The 18,733-nt window shown below is 36.1% G+C and overlaps 1 protein-coding gene across 1 annotated transcript in view; it reads right to left on the bottom strand.

The window, feature by feature from the left end:
• TTC23 (tetratricopeptide repeat domain 23) overlaps positions 1-18,733 on the bottom strand; it is a 103,550-nt gene that overhangs the window by 23,535 nt on the left and 61,282 nt on the right. Inside the window, 1 exon segment of the mRNA XM_027852023.1 lies at positions 9,634-9,739. Within this exon segment, the coding sequence (XP_027707824.1) occupies positions 9,634-9,739 (106 nt within the window).

Consider the following 18,733-nt stretch of genomic DNA (forward strand, 5'->3'; position numbering starts at 1 on the left):
TTCTCAAATCTGCTTATTTAGGCCTAATTTCTCTGCTGATCTCTAGTCTCCTATCTCCACCTGCCTGTCTGGTATCTTGAACTGGATGTCTTATAGACATCTTAAACTAACCAGGAACTCATTCCTCTTTCCCCTACCCCCCCTCCCCTTTCCAAACTTCCTTCTTACTATGGAGTGTACTACTATCCTCCTAATCCCTCAGGCTTGTAATACATTTGCCATTCTTTATTCCTCACTATCTCTCATATCCAATCTATTGCCAAGTCCTGCCAATTTCACTTTTGTAACATCTCTTAAATATGCCCCCTTCTTTCCTCTGACGCTGCCACCACTCTGATACAGGCCCTCATCACCTTGTGCCTGGACTATTGCAATAGCCTGCTGGTGGGTCTGCCTGCTTCAAGTCTCTCCTGACTCTAATCAATCCTTCATTGGCCACTGAAGAGATTTTCCTAAAGTGTAGATTTAACTATGTAACCTCTTTATTCAATAAGCTCCAATGTTTCTTATTACCTTCAAGATTAAATACAAAATCTTTGATTTGGCATTCAAAGCCTTACATAACATACCTCCCCCCAACCTGCTTTCAAGAGTCTTATACCTTACTCCCCACCATGTACTCTGTGATTAAGTGACACTGGCCTTTTTGCTGTTCCTCACACAAGACATTTCATCTCTCAGCTCCAAGCATTTTCCCTGGCTGTCCTCCATGCCTAGAATCCTCTCCCTTCTCATCTCTACCTCCTTTTGTCCCTGGCTTCCTACAAGTCCCAGTTAAAATATCACATTCTACAGGGAGCCTTTCCCAATCCCTCTTAATTTTAGTGCTTATGTTGTATATAGCTTGTTTGTACCTATATGTTTGCATATTGTCTTCATCAGACTGTGAGCTCTTTGAGGGTATGTACTATCTTTTGTCCATCTTTGAACCCCCAGAACTTAGCACAGTGCCTGGCACGTAGTTAAGTACTTAATCAGTGCTTATTGACTGACTCTGAGCTGGTACAGGTTCATCAAGAAAAAGTCATGCTAGATAAAACTCATTTAATTTTCTAACAAAGTTACTAGGCTAATAGAAAAAGGCACCTTAGCCACGGTGCACCTGGTCTTCAGCATGGCATATGACCAGGTTTTTCATGTATCATTGTGGCTGAGATGAAGAGATGTGAGTAAAGTGGTTGTAAAGTAAAAGAACTGGTTGACAGATAGGACTTGTAGAGCAGTGATTAATAGATGGATGTTCACCTGGAGGGAGGAGTCTAATGAAAGGTCTCTGAGCAGGTCCTTGGCTTTTCTATTAAACATTTTTGTCAATGTCTTAAATGGCACTGGCAACTGAAATTGCCAGTTGTATTAGATTGAAATTGGCAATAACTTATAAAATTTTACTTGATAAGTATCTGAATCTGGATACAAATACATCTTGATAAACTCAGATGATTGACTGTTAAAGTTAAATTTAATGGCGCTAACTGTAAAATCTTACATTTTGGTTAAAACATTAAAGATACTAGGTATAGGCTTGAGAAGTTTATATATCCAGACAATGGCTCATGTGAAAGAAATCTTGTGACCTGACTACAAGTTCAATATAAGCCAGCACTGTGATGTAGCAGCCTAAAAAAATCTCACATAAACTCCGTCAATATTTACAGAAGCATTGTTTTTAAGGACAATTAAGTTTGTAGTCCTGCTATACTCTGTCCTTATTGGATTAACTCTGGATGACATTCAGTTGTGGCACATTTTAGGAAGGACATTGATAAACTAGAGAATAGGGAAATCATCAATAGGGAAAGTTGGGTAGTGACGGGAATAGAAACTATGCTACAGATTCTTATAGGGAGAGAATAAAACTTAGAGATAGCCGTCTTCAAGTATTTGAGAAAGTGTCATATGTAAGGACTAGATTTGTTTTGCTGGCTCTCAAGAGGAGAGGTAAGAGTAAACAAGCAGAGATTGCAAAGGTGCTCATTTCAGCACAATTTAAGAAATATTTCCTAAAAGAGAAGTGTCAAAGTAGAATAGGTTTCTTAAAAGGATAGTGAGGTCCCCATTATTTGAATTCTTTAAGTGAAGGCTGGCTGACTACTTTGGAGGGGGAGGAGGAATGATATACCGGAAATTACTGCTTAGGTCTAGGTTTTACTAGACCTCTAAGGCCTCTTCCAACTTTGAGACTTTGATTAAAAAAATGAAGCCCACTTCCACAGCTATACTATATGAGAATCAGTTTTTACAGTGTAATAGCAATGCCATCCCATTTCAAAGTATCCCTGTGGATGATTTCATTTGAGAATTCACACCTACTTAATTCCTTCAGGGAGTTTAATGCACTCTGCTATCCATGGACATATATAGACAAAAATAAGGGAATGTTTCATTGAAAAGGTATTTAGGTATGATTACAATTTGGCAGATGTCTGGTCAGGTGGCTTTTAATTAAAATAAATCCCAGTAACACAGGACTCATTTTCCTGGGGTTGTCCTAAGGCAATCTAAGGCTGGAAAAAATTTAGAACAATGGGGATAGTTTTAATTAAAAGAGAACCCTTCATGTAAAATTTGACAATTATCTTTTGTAACTGTCATGAAAGTAATCTCTACACTATACTAAATGAAAAACCATTAAGAACACTTGGGAATTTAAGATAGGAAAAATCATATCCTAGCATGGCATTAACCCAAGAGTAGTCAATCATCAGGCAACAGGAAAACTGACAAGTTGCACTTCCTTTAAATATTATGTAAAAGTCCCTCACACAGGGCTACTCAGATAGTTGTAGAGAAGCAGATTTCAGTTCAATATAAGGGAAATCTTCCTAATGACTACAAATGTCCAAAAGTGTAATTGATTGCCTTGGGAAATAGTGAGGTCTTCATTGCTGGAGGGCCTCAAACTGAAAGAAGTGATAGGATGTTTGCTTAGGTATTGGTCAGGACCACAATAGCCTCTGTGGTCCTTTCCAACTCTGAGAGGGCCTTGGGTAGCAACTTCAGGTAAAGCTGGTAAAACCAGAACTGGGAATGGGCAAAAATACTACTTCTTTATAAATATGAAATCAGTGAATTGCAGAGCTGGAAACAACTACAGATTCCAAGAAAGCAGACAATGGATCTCATTTAATTTTTGTAGTTTCCCCACTGTGTATCACAGCATTCTCCCAGAGAATAGAAGCTTAGAAAAATGTTTAAATGAAATTTTCTTTAATCAATCAAAACAGGAAACAAGCAAAAAGGCCTTCTACTAAGGTAGAAATAGGTCTTCTAATTAACAATATTGATCAATTTTTATGGTATTTGCAGTACAAGAAATAAAACTAAATGCTTTTTGCTCCTTTTCACCAACTGATTTTCAACCCTTTACATTTTTATTTAGGACTTAGTTCCTCTAGAGAACTTTCTTAGATTAATGCTACCTCACTTTGATTCCATTTTACTCTATAAGTCTTCTCTGATCATTCATTTCTTCTGATTACACCAAGTTGTTTCTTATCCCTTGATCCACTGCTTTGTAACTGTTCTTATTTTCTCCACCTATGTTTTGAATGCCCAGTTATGCTGTAAGCTTCTTGAGTTCAAGTATCACATTTTCTAATATGAAATGAAACATGGACAAAAATGTATTTATAGCTGGGGAGTGGAGGGGTAGTAGTGGTAGTTATAATCATAACCTTTTCTCTAAAATGAGGGCAGCATTTACTTTACAGGTAAGGTGTTCAAATATTTTAGGGTAGCAATTAGCTTTTAAGCTAACAACAATAACAATAATATTAACTAACATTTATATAGCACTTCTATGTGCCAAGTACTGTGCTAAATGCTTTAAAATTATGATCTCGTTTGATCCTTACAACAACCTTGGTAGGTAGATGTTATTTAATCTCCATTTTACAGAAGTGGAAACAGAAATAAGCAGAGGTTAAGTGACTTGTTCAAGATCACACAGTTAGTAAGTGTTTAAGGCCATATTTGAATGCGGGTCTTTCTGACTCCAGGCCTAGCCATCTAGCCACTGCATCACCTAGCTGTATCTCTTACCTGAGAGTGACTTTGGATCAACTTTCTAAGCAACATCTAAGCAAGAAAGAAATGATTAATGTCAACTTGGAAGAAGGTATTATACTTAGTTCTGACCCTGCCGCTGTGCTGTTCAACATTTCTATCAATGACTTGTATGAATACATAGTAGCTTGACTTACCCAATTCTCAGATAACAGGAAGAGCTAAAAGGAATAATTAATATGATGGAGAGGCTGCATGGTGTAGTGAAAACAGCACTAGATTTGGAATCTGAGGACCTGAATTTAAATCACAGCTCTTTTACTTAATTATCTGTGTGACCTTGGACAACTCACCTTACCTCTCTGGGTCTCAGTTTCCTGATCTGTAAAATAAGAGGAGTGGTTCTAGGTCACCTCTAGAGTTCATTCTAATTCTAAACATATGATTTATGATTCTGTGATTGTAGACTCTAGTAGGTAGGTAACAGAAATCACAGTAACTAGATGTATATAGTTCACAAAATGAGGCTGTTGTACTAGCTGATATTCAAGAAAGATCTCTTACATTTCTACAAGCACAACAGTCTTATTATTTAATAGGCTGGAAAGATGGGCAGAAATTCAATTCAACATGCATTTATTATGTGCTATGCCCTGATAATACAAAAAAAAAATTAAATAAAATAAACAAAACATTTAATACGTATAAACACCATAAAACAGCATGGGAGAGACCTGGCTTGACTGAACCAAATATGGAAAAACAAACACACATACAAAAAACCCTGGGGCTTTTAATCTATCTTGAACTCAGTATTAGTCAGAAACATGCAATGGCTACCAAAAAACCTAACCCTTCTGAAGGGTTTGTATAGAAGGCTGAAAGCCTGTCATGCTGGCTAGCAATACATTATAAAGTGCTCTAAAACCCCTAGCTTGGAAAGAATGCAGTTTGCAGTAAGAGGAAACACTTCCAAACAAGGCTGACTGTGAGTAGTGTTGTTTGGCCTTCAGAAGGTTTATACTGAAATGTACTTGGCCTCAAAACTATTTTATTTTAATATCCTTTGTGAGAAAAGTTATAAACATAAGGCATATGTCTTGAATCCTTGACAGTGTTGGTGAGATATGTTAATACAAAGTTTGACAAGGGCCACTCTGGGAAGCCAGCCAGCCTCAGGTTAGTATCATTCTCAAAGCCAGAATTGGACCTTACACTAAATCCTTACACAATCAAAATCTTATAGCAGTTTTGTCTGCATAAGGAATGAAGGGTAAGACTAAGAGTAAAAAAAAGAGTTGGATTGAGCTCAAAGCCTTAAACACTGGTATTTTAGGGTTTAGGGCAAGTATTGTGCTTTCAAAAGACATTTAATGGAGGGGGCGGGGTTCATTGAAAATTTGAAATAAAAGGTTATCTCATTAAAAATCCTTTTCAACAATTTAGTGCCCTGGTAGCACACATTTTTCCTTTGAGAAGACAAATCAAAAGAAATTATATTGGCAAAGGGGAAAACTCATGTTTTCCTTCAATGAAAATTTTCTCAGAACTCAGAAGAATACTCTGTTTTACTCCAAGGAGGATTGGCAGGAGATCCTTAGATGGAACCCACAAAAATACCTTAAACCAAAGAGAAAAGATTTTTAAAATGCTATTGCAGCTTTGGGGATTTCTTTAGGCTACTTTTTTCTCCTTATGGGCTGAGACAACTCCATGTAGTGGATAAAGGGCTGTTCTCAGAGTCAGGATGATCTTGGCTCAAATCCTGCTTCTGAAACATACTAGCTGCATGACCCAGACAAGTCACTTTGACCTTCAGTTGCACAAGGCAACTCTCTAAGATTCTTAAGCTGAAGATCAGTTGTTGATCTGTATTGATGGAGATTAGATTGCTCATAAGGAGTTTTTAATACCAATGAAAACCACAGGTTGGGACCTCTTGCTACCCATCCCCATCCAAAAAAAGTGTTCATTTTAATTTCTGGACTGAAAAAAAGTTCTAAACTCAACAAATTCCATTTCCCCTGCTAAAGCCTACAGGAAGCTATAGAGAGAGAACTGAACACAATGTTCCTGATGTGGTCTGGTTAGGGCAGAAATAGTGGAACTGTCACCCCCCTCAATTTGGGCATGTCAGTATTTCAAATTATGTGTCTTAATGTAGCCAAGGATAATAGTTACTTTTCTGGCTGACAGAGTTCTTAGATCGACATGTATAGGAAAGAACTTACCTATATCTAACCAGATTATATTCACAGACCACCTTATATACCCTTGTAGGGAGAAGGGAAAGGTAAGAGAATAAGCATTTATAAAAGACATACTATGTGCCTGGCATTTACTAAGTGCTTTTTTTTTTTTTTTTTTTTTTTACAAATCTTATCTCAGTTGAGCTTCACAACCCTTCAAGGTAGGTGCTATTACTGTCCTCTTTTTATAGTTGAAGAAACTGAGGCAAACAGAGGTTAAGGGATTTGCCCAGGATTACACAGCTACTAAATGTCTAAGGTCACATTTGAACTCAGGTCTTTCTGACTCCAGGCCCAGGACGCTATCCACTGCATCACCAGCTGCCTTGTAGGTTGATCTTATGAAATATAGGCCTAAAAAAAGTTTACCACCATATCAAGTTTTCAGCAGCCCTTCCCATATCTTCAGAAACTTCAGTGCAATGATATAGCCTACAGGTAATATAGTTCCCAGACTTTGTATCCTCTCACTTTTTTTTGGATTACATTTCTACTTGTCCAAAAGGCCTTATTTCTTTTAGGTTTTAGGCCTACGCTGATTTAAAAAGCACTCTTTTACATATCTGTCAGATGGACTGACTGTCATAGGATCCAAGATTTAGAGTTGGAAGGAAGCTCTGAGGTCACCTTGTTCAAATCCCTCATTTTTCAGAGGAAAACACTGAGTTATAAAGTTTCACTGACTTGCCCAAGGTCATACACAAGTATACAGTGTCAAAGCCAAGATTCAAACCCAAACCCTCTAATTCCTGACCCAGGACACTTGCTGTGCTGCATGATGATACCACAGAAACATTTATGATAGGGACAAACAGGCTACAGTCCATTACCAGTGATGACAGTGTGGAAGTGACAAGAAAGATATGAATCAAGGACATATAAGGCTGGAAAACGAGGTGATATCCATAAATTTAATGAGAGTGAGTGAGTGATACCCAATGGGCAGCCAGTGCTGCACTGGTAACCATGAATCTATTGATTAGTTAATACATAAGCATTTATTAAATCCTTACTATGTGCCACACACTGCAGTAAGCAAGGAGAATATAAAGAAAGTAAAAACATGCCCCCTGCCCTCAAGAAGCACATTCTAATGGTTGAGACAACATGTAAACAACGATTTACTTATAAGATATGTACAGTATAAATGGGAGATAATCTCAAGAGGAAGGGAGTAGCAATGGAAAAAACTGAGAATATTAATAACTTAGAGATAAGCCTCTAATAGCTAACATAAATAGAGTGCTTTAAGGATTATAAGACCCTTTACGTATATTATCTCCCTTGATCATCACAACAACCCAGGGAGGTAGGTGCTATTATTGTTCTGATTTTAGACGAGGAAATTAATGCAGATAAAGGTTAAATGACTTGTCCAGGATCAGAAAGCTATTAAGTATCTAAAGCAGGGTACAAATTTAGGTTTTCTTGACTCCAAGAGCCCTTTATACAAAACTCCACTCAGCTGCCAAAACAAGACTGGATATATCTGTCACTTTTGCAGGATTTATGTGAAGCATTACGATACAGAAAAATCCTTGGGTCTTAGGTTGGAGGACTAGGGTCTGAATTCTGTTTCTTCTATCTGTGTGACTCTGGAAAAGCCACTTCATTTCTCTGGGCCTCAGTTTCTGTGTAACATGATTGAGTTGGGTCAGATGGTCTAAGGTCCTTTCCAGCTCTCTATCTATGATCCTAAGAAAAAGAATCACATAGGATGAGAAGGCATGGATAGATTTCTGTTTTCACCACTGGAGGGGAAAAAAATGAAATCACAGATCCACTAAAGTATCTATAATTGTTCAATAAAAGGCCTTTTATTTTGTTCTGTTGTTATTTTGTTTGTTTGTTCATTTTTACTTGCCAAAGGAAATTCAGGAATCAGAAAACAAGCAGAGGAAATCTTTTGATTTTGGAGTGATCTAGATATTATATTAGACTCAAATGGCTGGCCCAGAAGTAAACTTGTTTAGAGTGATATGGGTTCTTGTCTTCCTAATCCTACCACCCAGTGGCCCCTGCTCCTTGAGGAAGGTTAGGTGAGGCTAACAATGGTCTAAAATCTGGAGCTCATGGGGATAGAAAACACCTGACAAAAGACATGACCCAGGGCTTTTTCTGCATCATAATGCTTCACATACATCCTGCAAAAGTGACATACCCAGTCTTGTTTTGGCAGCTGAGTGGAGTTGTGGATAAAGGGTCATAAAGGGCTACATACTTGGAGACAAGAACACTTAAGTTTGAATCCTGCCTCAGACACTTAATAGCTTTGTGATCCCGGACAAGTCATTCAGTTTCCTATCTGTGTTCTCTAGTTCATCTCTAGTAGGATCTGGTGTCTAATCTTGCTAAGGATCTCTGTCCCAACTTTATCTTAACCATTGCCCTATCCTTCCCTCTGCCCCAAGATTCCCAGGCACTTATTTGGGTTTTCTGACCCATGTGATCAACCAGTCAACAACAATTTATTTATATATTTATGTAATAGTAAATAATATAAAACATTTATATAATATAAAAAACAATATAATTTATACAACAGATTTTACACATACATACATGCAAATATTTTGGTTGGTATTTCATGATTTTTCTTACCCTAATCCTCCCTTTCTCTAAATATTGGAACATATCCCAATGTTTTCATGTTATTTCTATATATGCAGTTTCAAACAAGTAAGTGTGCCATTGAAATTCATTCTCACTATCATTATGGGTAACTCTCTAAGTTCATATCTCCGTCCCATGGCCAAACCCAAGAAGTCCAAAAGTATAGCACCCTCACCATACATGAGATGGGGTAAAAGCCAGAAAAAAATGTGTCACAGGAAGCTTTCCCCCCCTTGGATATCGTGGAATTTGTGATGCTGTATCATGACTGAAAGCCCAATTCTTTGGGGAATTTTGAAGCCAGGATTTCAGTAGGCAAGGAGTCTATCTGTTGGGTCATTTGCAGCTGTGCCAACAACACAATGATCTTTAAAAACAGATCCCTTTAGCAAGTAAAGCAAATTCCTCTTAAGCTCAACACTGAGCACACAGTTTCTGGGAAGCTCTAAGAGCTATCTTTCTTACTCTCCTGGAAGATTAACTCCTACTTAAAAGGAAAAGAATCAGAGGGAGAATACATAGGGATATAAATCAAAGGCCTCCAGTGTGCCCAGATAAAGAACAGAATGTCATTGCCAGAAATACTAAATTAACCAATAAGAAGACTCACAGAAATTTGCCCTGTTCAGCTGCACTGCAGCTAAGTTTTGCCTTCTGTTCAACTCATTTAAAAATCAACTTAGGAAACTGCATCATAGATAGAGATGTGTATAGGGGGTATGGGCAGCATGCATGTGCCCTTTGCATTTTTAACAATCTCTCTCACCATTGTGCTCAGGTCTTGAAGAGGCAATGGCAGCATGGGCAATTGAGAGTGCTGAATCTGCGGCTTCTTCTATTGAAGGATTTTGATCCTGGGTGATGTGATGTGCCTGTCACCATGAACAGAGGGAACAGTTATGTTTATATGACATAACTTTTAAAAGATATGACAGTCCTTGCAAAGATAAGCATAAAGCCTTAAGGTTCATACATTTAGAACTGAAAGGAACTTAGAGCTCTCCTATATCAACTTCATTATTTTACAGATTAGGAAATAGGTTCAGAGTAGTTAAGCAAATTGACCAGTCTCATATTTGTAAGTGCCACAGGTGATATTTGAACTCAATCTTTCCTTAGTCCAAATCCAACATTCTTTCCCCCTATACTACACTTACCATACTGCTTCTTTATTGTATAGACCTATTGTGTATAGTACACTGTGGTTTGTTCTATGGGTGATACAAAGAAACACAAAACAATAATGATAATAATAAAGTTGCATCAAATTTTTTCAAGTATTGTACATACATTTTCTAATTTGAACTTCATATCCCCATTTTATGGGTAAGTAAAACAAGGATTAGAGACCTTAAGAGACTTACTGATCACTACATAGTTGATAAATGTCTGAGACAGGATTAGAAACCAGGTCTTTCTGACTTTGAATCCAATACTCTATCCATTGACACATTGTCTTAGTTTTTGTCCTCAAAGAACTTAAAATGTAATGAGAAAATAAAGCAAAATTATATGTGATAAGAGCTGAAAACAATTCAAGGTAACAATACAAGAGATGTCACAGGAGCAAATGATTAATTATTAATAGAATAGGTAATCAATAAAATTAATAAAATCACTGGAATAAATTCAGAGGAATGAGAAATCACTGTGGCTGGAGTAGTATTGGAAGACTTCATGTAAAAAAGGACAAACTAGCACTAGCTCATCTGGGTAGAAAGGTAGTGGGAAAAAAAGGAGGGCTATTCCAATTTAGGTAACTAAAGTGAGCAGAGGCATGGTGAATGGTGATTTTTACATATAAGAGGTGGTTAAAAAATGAAAACCAGAAAGGTCCCATGGGTAGAGAGCAGGCTTCAAAGTCAGGAAGACTAAGGTTCAAGTTCTGCATCTGGAACATGCCAGGTACACAGAGGTAGGCAAATCACGTAATCTCTCAGTACCCTAGACAACTATCTAAGACTCTAAAGTTGCAGAACAGGGGCAAATTTACATTAGTTGAGGTAGTTTTCTTGCTTGAAGGTTCCAGTTTATACCAATGATATCACAATCCTGGTACCCTTCAAATGGCTATTGAACTATGAATGAAGACTAACCCCATTATGACCAAGAGCATGTATTTTTGAAATTGGCACAAGTCAAGACATCATTGATGATGTCATTAGGGTCTTCTTCGAAAATGAAGGATGAACAATAACAACAAATAGGGTAAGGAAAGCAATTTATGGCCTTGGAACACAGAGTTTTAGGATTTAGAGCTGGAATGTATTTTAGAAATCATGTAATCCAATCTTCTCATTTTGCAGGTAAGTAATCTGAAACCCAGAGAAATTATGTGATTTGCCCAAGAATACATAAGCAGAATATAAAATAACTGGGATTTAAACCCAAGTCTTCTGACTCCAAATCTAGTCTTTCCTATACCAGAGTGTTTTCTCATTTTAGTTGACTGGTTCAAGAATCCATCAACTCCACACATTGCTGGCATAACCACTGCGTTACACTTAGCTAAGTCAATTGTCTCAGATTGTCAGGAATATAAAGCCAGAGTTAATAGCTTGTAAATGAACTTAAAACACCTTTAAAATTAAGAATGTGTTTAATAGTGATAGCTAACATTTATGTAACACTTTAGTGTTTGAAAAATATGAAATAGATGTGTATATATGCACACATGTGCATATATGTACATATCCACATATACATATATGATCCTCACAACAACACTGAAAAGTAGATTGCTATTATTATCCCCATTTTACATCCTCACTTAAGTAAAGAGGTACTTAGTGACTTCTTCAAGATCACCAGGATAGGAAGTATCTAATGAGGAATGTGAACATAGGTTTTCCTGACTCCAAATCTACCACCAAACTACCACTTGGAAGTATTGTTTGCAACATCTCTCCCATAAATGCTAATAGCAGATTTCACACAATATACTATACACAATAGGCTCTCATAATCTGGTGATATGACACAGATAAATAGATAAGATAGATATAGCTAGATCCCTTTACTTTTTTAGACAATACAGTGTAAACTAAATCAGTAATTTCAAGGACCCCCAAATTAGTTATGGGCCTTTACTTGACCTGAAAAGGCAAGTCTTCAGAAAATCTGAAATTCATGATTGATACTAAACTTTCAAGGGTCAAAATAAAGCTTAGTTACAAAGTGTCAGATGACACAATTTGCTTGTCATTTGGGAAAAACAAAAACTGCTTTAAAAGAGAATGAAAAATTTGCAGTAAATTAAGTGAGTTATATTTGAGTTGTGCTTTTCTTCAGGATAGATTTTTGTTTGAGTAACAGCTGTCATTCGTTTAGCACAAGGTAGAGACTGGTATATTTAGTTCCATTTGGGTATTTAAAAATCTTCAGTGCACAACATCTGCAGAGGCATCCTCTTGCCTACCAATTAAGACATGAACTCCTTTGCCTGGCGTACAAGAACCTCCACAATGTACTGCCATCACTTCCAGGGGTATCTCACACACACTCTCTCTCCATACTCTGACCAAATGAAGTTTTGGGGAGCACTCAAATACATGCTTCCTCTTCTGTCTCCTTGCTTTTGCTCAGGCTGTTCCATATGCTTAGAATAAACTTCTCCTTTTTACCTTCTCCATTCCTACTCTATCCTTGCAAGCTAAGTTCAAATGCTGTCTCCTCCATGAACGTCTTTTCTTATTTATAACTTAGGTAACAACTTTCCCCATTCAGACTTAGAGCACTTTATTTTGCATCTGTATAATGCACTATTATTGCGTGCTAGATGGACTTGTGTATGGGCCATAGTACTATATAAAGGACTTTTTTTTCATATGTCTTTGTTGATTTCTTCTGTTTCTTACATCATTATCCCAAGCATCTCTGCCTCTCACCCCCCAAGAGAGCCATCCCAAATAACAGATACTAGTTTTTAGAAAGGGAAAAAAAAGTTAGCATAACTGATTGATACATTGAAAAAGCCATTGAAAAAAATGTGTATGTGTTAACACCTGTGGTTCTCTGATCTCCACAAAGGTGTAGGTTGGGGGTGTTCTCTCATATCTCTTAATTTCAGTCTTGCTTGATCTTTATAATTCTATTACATTCACTTTTGAACTTTTCAGTGTGTATTGTTCTTTCCGGCTACACTGTTGTAATCACTAGGAATATTGTTTTCTTGGCTCTGCTCAATTCACTCTGTATCAGCTCATCTAGATTTTTCCATGCTCCTCAGAATTCATCACACACATCATTTTTACAGCACGACAATATTCCACTACATTCACGAACCACAATTTGTTTAGCCATTCCTCAAGTGATGGGCATCTACTTTGTTTCCAATTCTTTGCTATTACAAAAAGTGCTGTTAAAATATTTTGGTGTATATGAGGACTTTCTTCTTAATGGCTGCCCCAGGGTATAAGCACAGTAATAGAGTCTCTGGTTCAAGGGGCATGGGCATTTTAGCTACTTCATTTACAGAATTATAAATTGCTTTCCAAAATGATTGTGCCATTTCACAGTTTCACCAACAATGTATTACTGTGCCTGTTATTCCACAACTCTTCCAATATTGGTTACTGACATTTTTGTCATTTTTGCCAATTTGCAGAGTGTGACATGAACCCTCACAGGTGTTTTGTATTTCTCTTATTATTAGTGATTTCAAACATTCTTTCGTGTGGTTTTCAATACTTTACAATTCTTTTGAAAACTTCTTATTCACATCCTTTGACCACTTATATACTGGGAAATTGGTAACAGTAATATACATATATACGTATGTATAAATATAAATTGTTGATATATCTTGGATACCAAACCCTAATCAGAGAAATCTGACATAGAGATTTTTTTCCTGCTTGACCACTTCCCTTCTTATCTTAGGCACATTAATTTTGTATATGCAGAAATTTTTCATTTTCATGTAATCAAAGTTACTTATTTTATATTTTGTAATTGCCTCTATCTCTTGTTTGGTTAAGAATACATCTCCTACCTATACCTGTGAGAAGTATATGATCTGTTTCTCTTTTAATTTTTTTCATACTATGACCTTTAATATTAAGGTCAAATATCCACTTAGAATGTATTATCCAATGTGGTATAGGACATTGGTCTAATTTCTGCCAGACTGCTTTCCAGTTTTCCCAGCAGTTTTTATCAATTAAGGTGTTTTAGTCTAGGTAATTTATGTTTTCCATCTTATCAAACACTGGATCATTGAGTTACATTATTTCTGATTCTTTCCTGTTTAGTCCATTTAATTGATCTATCCCTCTATTTTTAAACCAATAACAGAGAGTTTTGATGACTACTGCTTTATAATATAGCTTGAGGTCTGGAGGTGCTATTCTCCTTTTCTCTCTACTTCCTTTCACCACCTCTCCTGATATTCTAGATATTTTGTCTTTCCAAATGAATTATTATTTTATCAAGTTCAATAAAGTATCCCTTTGGTAATTTGATCGGTATAGGATTAAAAGTATAAATTAATTTTGGAAATATTATCATTTTTATTATATTGGCACAGCCTAGCCATAAGCACTGAATATTCCTCCACCTTTTTTTTTAGAATGCTTCCTTAATGTTTCTTTTTAAAATTTTTTATTATTTTTAATTTTTTTCCTCTAGCTTTTAAAGTTGTTCTTTATTTATTTAAGGAACACTTTGTAATTGAATCTACACAAGTCCTTTGTGTACGTTGGTAGGATGATCCCAAGATATTTTATGCATTTTGTAGTTATCTGGAATGGGATTTTCCTTTCTGGGATTTCTGCTTCTTGGGTTATGTAATTATTATATAGAAAAGCTGTTAATATTTAGGGATTTATTTTGTAGCCTGAAAATAATATAATATTAGTGTAACACTGAGTTCATTGAAATAAGCTTCTATGTTGGATTTTCAAGGACTAATTTGTGTGGCTATCTGTGATTACTGCATATATAATTATGACTTTTGGGTCACTTTTAATATCCCCTTAACTTCTCATATGCCTTTCCCTCTCATTTTGGGGTTTTCAATAATCTGCAGTTATATATTTTCAGATGTCATTCTGAGATCTGGGTGGACCTTTAGATTCCAAGTTTCTATTTTTAATTGCATGCCACAATTTTAAATATCCCACAGAACCCTATGGGGGTTTTTTTGCACTTAATAGTATTTGTTTTTTCAAATTACATGTAAAGACAGTTTTCAACATTCATTTTTGTATGATTTTGACTTCCAAATCTTTCTCCCTCCCTTCCTTCCCTCTCCCCTCCCCAAGACAGCAAGCAATCTGATATAGGTTATACATGTACAATCATGTTAAACATATTTCCACATCAGGCATCTTGTGAGAGAAGAATCAGAACAAATGGGACAAACCACAAGACAGAAAAAATAAAATAAAAGTGAAAACAGTACACTTCGTTCTACATTCAGAATCCATAGTCCTTTTGGACAGCATTTTTCATCATGAGTCCTTTGGAGTTGTCTTGGATCATTGCATTGCTGAGAAGAGCAAAGTCTATCATAGTTGATCATTGCACAATGCTGCTGTTCCTGTGTACTGTGTTCTCGTGGTTCTACTCATTTCACTCATCATCAGTTCATGTAAGTCCTTCCAGATTTTTCTGAAATCTACCTGTTCATCATTTCTTATAGCACAATAATATTTCATTACATTCAGATACCATAGCTTGTTCAGCCATTCCCCAATTGATGGGCATCCCCTTAATTTCCAATTCTTTGCCACCACAAAAAGAGCTGCTATAAATATTTTTATACATGTGGGTCCTTTTACCTTTTTTACGATATCTTTGGGATACAGATCTAGCAGTGTTATTGTGTGTTATTGCTGGATCAACGGGTATGCACAGTTTTAAAGCCCATGGGGCATAAGAACTTTATGATTTTGACGTAGCTTCAAACTTCAGCATCATGATATTATTGGTTGAGGGAACTGGAGATGACATGTTAGCTCTCTTCATATATTTGAGGGACTCTCATATGGAATAGAAATTATTAAGCTTTTTTCTCTTGGGTCCAGAAAGTAGAACTAGGAGCAGTGGGTAAAAGTTACAGAGAGAGGGGCAATATTTGAGCTCTATATAAAACTCTCTAAAAGAAGCCCTGCAAAGAAGAGAATTTCTCATCTAGGGAGGTCTTCAAGTCGTAGCTGTACAAACACATGTGGGGATGTTGTAATGGGAATTTCTGCTTTAGGCATGGTTTGTTTTTAACTCTGTGAGGGTTCTAACTCTACAGGGTACTCCCCAGTGAGCAAACTACTCCTACCAATGCATATCAATAACAGTTCTGCAATTACTAGTCTTAACACTTTTGCCTGTGGCACTGATATATTAAGTGACATGCACAGAGTCACACTGTTAGTATGTATTTATATTAGTGTGTGGTACTTGAACCAACTCATTGGCTTCAAAGTCTGTTCCCTATTTACTACACCATGCTACCTCTCCCTTTGGGTATATTATTGTTTAAATAGGCTCCTGTGTCCTGACCTACCATCTTAGCCACCATTTATAAAATGTGATTCACGGGGAAATATTTTTCAATTTATAAGGTGACTTAAAAATAAACTTTTGGAATAAAATCTTGGCATTAATCTCTAAGGACCTAAAACTATTTCAATGTTATGTCATGTCTCACATTTATACAAGGTAGGTAAAAGTAAGATATTATTATATCCACTTTATATACAGAACCATTAAGATACAGTTTAGGTGAGTTATTTGTTTAATGTCCCAGTATATCCAATCAAATCCAATAAGCATGTGCCTATTATTCATAAGATAGTAAGGCTACAAAGAAAAAAAAAACAAAAACCAAACCAAACCAAACCCAAACTCTGCTCTCAAGGAGCTTACTTGGTCAAAATTTTATCCACAGTTATTTACTTATTTATCAAAAGTGAAAACACTTTGAAAATTGAGTCTAAAAAGTGATGTCATATTGAAGGTTAGACTTCAAGAAAATTCACATAAACTCCTTAAGGAATATTCAACAGCCTGCTTATTTTAAGGTGTAAAAGCATTCAATAAACATTTAGCAGATGTCTACTAAACTGCTGTGGAACAACTGTTATGATAAACCCTTGAGAAATTTCATTGTCAACATAAGGTGAATAAAATCTTCTCTAGCTTAGCTCTAACTCTTCATAAGGATTTATCCTTTCATATCTGTAATAATCTCAATGGATTGGATTTACACTGGAATATATCTCACATGCCATTCACTTATACTGTTAAGGAAGAGACCTAAAAATGAATCACAAAAAAATTTAAATCATATTTATAGTTGGCTTGTGAACATTACAGTTAGAATTTTTGTAAAAATGTACTACATAAGTTCTCTGTATTCTCAGAACCCAGCATAATTCCTTACTCAAAGCAGATGCTAAATAAATATTTGCTGAATTTAAACAATAAAGCAATTTACCTTAAAAGTGCTAGAGCTTCAGGACATTACCATAAAATACAGGTTATAACTTCAAATTACATATTGAGATAACACATTAATTCAACCTTTGAAAAAGAATTTTATAAATAGCAGCAGGCAATCAGGCCCAATCTTTTAAATTTCCCAGAGATTTTTCTATTTATTATTTAGAAAGATTAAAACCATCCTACAATTCAGTGGGAGTCAATGACTGGTTTTGGTTAGCCTAGAAGCTATATAGGAGATGCTTATTTTTGGTTTTCCATTGGTGAATTTGTGTCTTTAGAGAAAAAAGTATAAGTAGCCAAAGAGAGAGAAAACTATCATTTAAATCCATCTACACTGAATGCAAACTCATTCCTTGCAAAGTATCATAAAGTTTAAATAACTCTGAATTAATAGAAGTTTAAGGGGAGTAATGTAGAATTGAGAAGGAACGCAGAGTTTGGAGATAAATCAAGGAGGAAATATAACATAAGAGAAGTTTTTGAGCAGAAGATTTTGGAGGAATCTATATTAAGTTTATATAGATATAATAATGAACTCTTGGAAGAACATACCTATTAAGATGAGATTCTTGATTAGTCATTTAAATAATGACAAATCACCACCAATAGAACAACTTCCCATAGCAGCCTGACTTACATGGGGAGTCATAAAAAGAAAGGGTCACTTGCCAATGGAAACTTTATTATTTTGCAATTAAGTGAGCTTTGAGGGAAATCTTTTGCTGAAAGTTCAAAATATCAACTTATGCTGTGTAAATAACACTACTTTTTCTACTGAATATCAAGGAGGTTACAGTGTCTAGTGACCTAGAATTATGGCAAAGACGGAGCTCATCATCATGATTAGCTAGCTTAATTTGCAGCCTCACTCTGTGACTGTTGGTTAAGCTGAATGTTTTTCAACCTTGCCCTGGCAGTAATCAGCTGGAAGCTAGCTCATTTTACATGCCAGTCACTGCTACATTCCCTCTCCCTTCTATTCCTTGTAGGGAAGCCTTCCATGAAGCAACTTGAGCCTAGAGGCATGAAGCTGTCTGCTTCCTAATTGAGTAAAGAAAGAAAGCTGGAAACCTTCTGTCCAAGTAAATGAAATCACCCAAAGAAAAGCAATGGTGTGCAGAGGACATCCTCAAAGCAAAATAAAAATAAAAAACAAAGCAGATTTCCTCTAGAAACTTGAGACAGAACCTGAGGAAAATGTTTCTGATATCAACTATAGCTTCTCTGATGGGATAGGAAGATAACTTTACTACGTTAAGAAAAGTCAGCACCAAAAATAGACACTTGGGATGCTTGTCCTTTCTCTCCTAAAGTGAACAAAAAACACAATTATGTTCCGTCTTGTTTCTTCTTTTGAGCTTTTAGGGGGATTTCAGGAAAGCAAAATATTTTGGATTTTAGTCTAGATGCAACTCCTCAAT

This window comes from Vombatus ursinus, unplaced genomic scaffold (genome assembly GCF_900497805.2).
Source record: "Vombatus ursinus unplaced genomic scaffold, bare-nosed wombat genome assembly UNPS02009205.1, whole genome shotgun sequence".
Lineage (NCBI taxonomy): Eukaryota > Metazoa > Chordata > Mammalia > Diprotodontia > Vombatidae > Vombatus > Vombatus ursinus.